At 33.9% G+C, this 5249-nt stretch overlaps 1 protein-coding gene and 1 pseudogene across 1 annotated transcript; one reads left to right on the top strand and one right to left on the bottom strand.

Annotated features, from left to right (window-relative positions):
• The first annotated feature begins 1704 nt into the window (after window positions 1-1704).
• LOC107897475 (O-fucosyltransferase 23-like) lies at window positions 1705-3257 on the top strand (annotated as a pseudogene).
• On the bottom strand, window positions 3211-4664 carry LOC107897476 (fe(2+) transport protein 1). Its single transcript, XM_016822946.2, has 3 exons — window positions 4001-4664; window positions 3773-3922; window positions 3211-3694 (listed from the first exon to the last, which is right to left on the bottom strand). The coding sequence occupies exons 1-3, from the start codon at window positions 4616-4618 to the stop codon at window positions 3389-3391; spliced, it is 1074 nt and encodes a 357-aa protein (XP_016678435.1). The 5' UTR covers window positions 4619-4664; the 3' UTR covers window positions 3211-3388.
• Between the last annotated feature and the right edge of the window lie 585 nt (window positions 4665-5249).

The raw sequence follows: 5249 nt of genomic DNA, 5'->3' as shown, positions 1-5249 counted from the left end.
AATGAACCCTATAAGAGCTCTTGTCAAATGCAGCAGCTGATGGTTGTGATGACGGTGCCGAAGAAGAAGAAGAGGATCTTGGCGATGCTTGAGACTGTCGGTTCAATACCTGCTGCTAAAGCTGACCTCTATGTTCCATATATATACTGTTCCAATAGTTACAAATGATAATCTATAAATAATGTCAATTGGTTATTAAGCAAGAATTATCATTATTCATAGTGATCAATTATGTCTCTTATCACCAAAAATTATGCCACTTAGATACCTATTGAATAATTATATTTATGTCTAAAGATACGATTATTATCCATTTAGATAGTCCATGAGACATGAGACATGAGACGTCCTAAAGGAGAGGAATTTCATTTGTAGGATATATCAATAAGTTCTAAAATTCTATCTTTCCTCTATCTTCTAATATTATTAGATTGTTTTATAAAGAGTTACTGTAAATTTTTTTTATAGAAATTGATTTTATTTTATAAAACTATCCTTATAATAATTTTTTCATCTAAAATGTGTTCGAAAAACCATTCAATAATTAAATTTAGATATAATTATATGCAATTACACATATGATTCATTAGGTAACAATTATAGAAAATAGATGTAGCTAAATTATGTGTAAATGATTCTTCAATTCTTAAGAGAAAGATTAACTAGACGATTTCCGCAAGTAATTATCTAGAAGACTTTTAAATTTCTTTTATTAGTTATTAATTGAGAAAGAAAAAAGAATACCAAACATGACATAGTAAATTAATGTGTAATTACACTTCGATAGTAAAATTTGTATAAAAAAATTAAGATTTTTGTATTAGCAAAGATTGTAATAAGTATCCTAATAACAAAAATATTTTAGAACCCAAATATTTGCTCGATTGATAAATGTATTCACCTTTATATTTAGGTTATGAAGTCGGTTACTACTTTAAAAAATCAATGTCTCCATGATCAACATGAAATTTTCCCTTCATGCGTCGAAAATTCAAAATGTTGATAGATAGTAGATTATATATCTAATCTAAAGGAGCCTTCAAAATTTCTTAAACTACCCACGTTCTGATAGCAATACTAATTTTTTTTATGGATGTTTTAGAAAAAGTAAACAGTTAATAAATTAAGATTTAACTTTCGACCTAATAATTAATAATTAAAAGATAATGCCCCACCAAATTTCATGATTATCTAACAAAGTTTTTTAACTCTTTTAAGGTTCACCATTCCAATTTCCAACTCAAAAACTCAAAGAGGAATTTAAACAGAAGCACCTACCCTGCCCTGCCTTCAACTGTCGACCCATGACACTATAGATTGTATGTGAAATGCGAATGTCTCTCTCAACATTACATTAGCTTTTGCATTTACGTTTACTTTCCTTTGGATTATCTCTTGGTTTCCTTCGTTCAATTTGCTAGCCCCATCAACAGATAACCTTTACTGGTTTGTTCTTTTATCTTGTATTACACTTGAATTCAGCCTGGTTTATACCTATGTTACTTTCCTATGCTTAAAATGATTTCTCATGATAAATAATTTAGCTATTTTCAATTTATTGTTAATTTTTAGAGATATATTGATTATAAAAAAATTTTTAATTGTTTATTTTTAGTGATTGATTGTTGAATTTTTTTCCTTATATAAGCATTATTTTTTCGATTCAATAAGCATACACTTTCCATAAAAAAAATATTTCTAATTTATTCTTGTTTTTGTTTTTTTTTACAGCAAGTTTTCTCACAGTCTCCTATGTTCTTTCTTCAACGAGGTTGATTAAGTGTGAACTTCAAATGGATTTGTCGTCTAACTGTAAGCTTTCGAGGTTATTCGCCTGCAATTTGACTTCCATAATATGCAAATGTCTAGCTTTGGTCACCATTGCTCTGTTCTTCAGAGCTATTTTGTACCATTTATCATCTGGAGATGTTGTGCTTGAACGGGACGACCTCGACTTGATTCTAGGCCGCTCTATGTTGTCGCAATCCGATGAAGGGATTCGTAGACATAAGTTTTTGGAAGTCCCTCAACTAGTTTGGGGACTAAATCAAAAGATAGCATTTGTAAGAGCTTGTTTAACTGCTAGAATGCTGAACCGAACTCTTTTGATGCCAAGCTTTAAGTGCTTCACTTTTCTATAAGGAAATCAACCTCTTGCAGCCGATTTCGTTTGATAAAGTATTCAAATTCGAAAGGTTTAATACCCTTTGTGAAGGGTTTGTCCAGTTAGCTCGTTACTCGGATCTTAAGAATCGAACCGGAGTATACGATCTCCGAAAGGGAAGTGGAAGAAAATGGACTGTTGAGAGAGCCCTTGTGCAGTTGAAGCAAAGCATCATCAATGATCCTATTGATATGCATGAAGTGATTAGAATGGTTGGAAAGAATCCATTTCTTTGGCATGATCATTGGCCTGTCAAGGACTATGCAAGGGTCTTTGAGTGCTTAGTGTTGGTTGATGACATATCAAAAGAAGCAGATAAAGTTGTTTCCAAGATTAGGCAGATAGGAAGGAAGCTTAGAAGCAAACCCGACATGGGTTCTTCGTTGCGACCGGCTCCTTATGTAGCCGTCCATATGAGGGTCGAAATCGATTGGATGATTCATTGTAAGAAGTTAGAACAAAGATCAGGTGTTAGCCAAATATGTAGCAGCAAGCAAGAAATTATAGAAAGAGTGGGGAAAATCATCAACCTTGAAGCTCCCATTGTTGTTTATCTTGCTGTTGCTGATAACCTCCTCAATGATATAACCTCCTCAATGATTCTTCATTATTGAGTGGTTGGAACAAAGGGTTGGTTCCTTATGAAAAGAAGAACTTAGGGGTTGATGGAATTTACAAGAAACATCCATATATGATTCAGTCTGCAATTGATTATGAGGTATGCTCGAAGGCTGATATATTAGTAGGCAACAGTTTTTCGACTTTTTCAAGCCTCATAGTTTTTGAGAGAACACAAAAGATGATGAGAATGGGGATTACAAGCTCATGCAAGAACGAGAACGAGGTCGATGTTCAGTGGCCGTCTTATGCATACAATATAGCAGCAGGGGAATCAAATGGTCCTCAGAAATGGATGACTAATATGTCTGATTCAAGTCTCAAAGTAATTAGTTATGGCTCTTATTTCCATTTCTTGATTAAGTTTGAACCCAATTCATCCTCCTGGTCGAATGGCCTAAAGGATATCTGTATATGTAAAGGCATACTGAAATCAGAATGGTTTCCTTGGATTGGTGATTGTTACAGTGAATAGGTCAACTTACAAAAAACATGTTTTTAACAACACATGGTAAACATAGATATATAATTATTTTACGTTTCTTTTCCTCCCAATATTATTACATATCAAAGTACTCCCCAACTAGATTTTAGTTTTGAAGATGATCAAGCCCATTTGGCCATGACGGACATGCCACCAGCACCGAGAAGAACTGCAACATAAGACTTAATTTGGAGCTTAACGCTAGCCTGCAACTTTGATCCCATGAAATCTGCTGCAAGAAGATCAACCAAAGCCATATAAATCAAAAGCCCAGCCGAAGATGCATTTAGCAGTCCGACAGTGATCAAGGCTGTTGGGCTGTTCTCTTTGTATGTGTTGGCTAAAGCAATTCCCAGTGCTATCCCAAATGGGGTCGTTACGGAGAAGAAGAACACCAGGATAAACTTCTTCATTGTTTTGTACTCGGCCTATAATTTTCATTTGAGTTAGATGCCTTTGGATGAGTGCTTAAACATGAAGAATAAAAATACAACTGGATGATGTACCTGAAGAATGCAACCGCCAAGACCCATCCCTTCAAACATTTGATGGAAGCAAAGGGCTGCCACTAGACCTTTAATGGAGCAAGTATTATTTGAGGCTCCTAGTGAAAGCCCTATCACTACTGAATGAACTACAATCCCCAGTTCTAACACCTGCATACAACATGTCAAGCCAAATGAGGTGATGTAATTGAATATGTTAGTATCCTTGTTAACATCAAAATTTCTTACCATGGCAACCACACGGTATCGCAACAACTGTTGATCTACCGTTCCTGGTGCAGGCTTTAAACCATGATGGTGACCGTGAAATTGTCCAACATTCACTACAACCATTTCCTGTTGTACTCCCCCAACAGGTGATGCAACTTCCGGGATAACCCCGTTGTTGCATTTCTTGGTGTATATTGATGTAGCCATGGAATCCACCATTAAGGTCACTATTGCGGATAACATGGCGACGAAGCCCGTGAAGGGAAACTTATGCCATGGATTCTCTTTCAAGCACCTAGACGATAACATGTTAAAAGAGTCCGGCAAGACGTGCATGAAACCGGTCGCCAGAATAATCCCGGCTGCAAAGCACTTAACGATCACAAATAAATTTCTGTCGGGGTTAAGAGCCGGGATCGAACGTGTAAATAAAGGTGAACATACCCCGATAACACTAGCGATTAATATGGAGAAAATGGCTATGACCTTAAGGGGTAAGGCCTTTTCTTTGTTGGTGCAGCCATCAGTTTTGGTTTGACATTCCTCTGGTACTACTGAAAGTGCTTGTGGTGGGAAGATGCATATGATAAGCAAGAAGATAGAAAAAAGCCTGACATATAACGAAGCCATTGACATGTAAAGATAGAAAGTGTTTTTTTGGGGCCTTTCAGTTATGGGGATGATGAATAAGTGTGGTTCTATATATAGAGACGAAGTGATATCCTGTTATTTAACTAGTATAAATATAAATATATTGCTAAGTCAACATCTTATTGATAAAAGATTAAAATAAATTGGTTTAAGTCTTAACTTACATGCATTTTTATAAAAATTTGGTACTTAAATTTAACATTTTTTTAATAATTTTTTAATAATTTTTTAATATTTAATTTTTAATATTTAATTCAGGTATTAGGTCAGTTTAACGAAAGCTATTTGTTAATATTATATTTGAATTTTTTAGAAAATTTTAACTTGTGAAATATAGTATGATGGATGTGATTTAATTGGACTTCTAGGATCAAATTAATTGTTAATATTTTTAGTTAATTATGAATTTTCATCACATTAGCTCTAAAATTTAAACTAAACACTAAAAAATTAACAGTCAACTTGAGGTGCCAAAATATATGACTTTTATTAAATAAATGCATGACACTAGATTTTAAGAAAAATACAGATACCATATTAGAGAAAATGTCAAACTCAAGTACTATAATACTAAAAAATTTACAAAACATATATATATACATACAATTATTTAAGT

The sequence above is a fragment of the Gossypium hirsutum genome, chromosome A10 (assembly GCF_007990345.1).
Source record: "Gossypium hirsutum isolate 1008001.06 chromosome A10, Gossypium_hirsutum_v2.1, whole genome shotgun sequence".
In the NCBI taxonomy this organism is placed as follows: Eukaryota; Viridiplantae; Streptophyta; class Magnoliopsida; order Malvales; family Malvaceae; genus Gossypium; species Gossypium hirsutum.
The sequence above is the reverse complement of the archived record's forward strand: the minus strand, read 5'-3'. Positions and strand labels throughout refer to the sequence as shown.

What these genes read in the sequence shown, in the direction of transcription:
- LOC107897476 (XM_016822946.2), bottom strand. Translation starts at nt 4,618, where the DNA reads ATGTCAATGGCTTCGTTATATGTCAGGCTTTTTTCTATCTTCTTGCTT. An exon ending in GATACCGTGTGGTTGCCATG is followed by an intron (nt 3,923 to 4,000) that starts GTAAGAAATTTT and finishes TGTTGTATGCAG; the next exon opens with GTGTTAGAACTGGGGATTGT. An exon ending in TTGGCGGTTGCATTCTTCAG is followed by an intron (nt 3,695 to 3,772) that starts GTACATCATCCA and finishes TGAAAATTATAG; the next exon opens with GCCGAGTACAAAACAATGAA.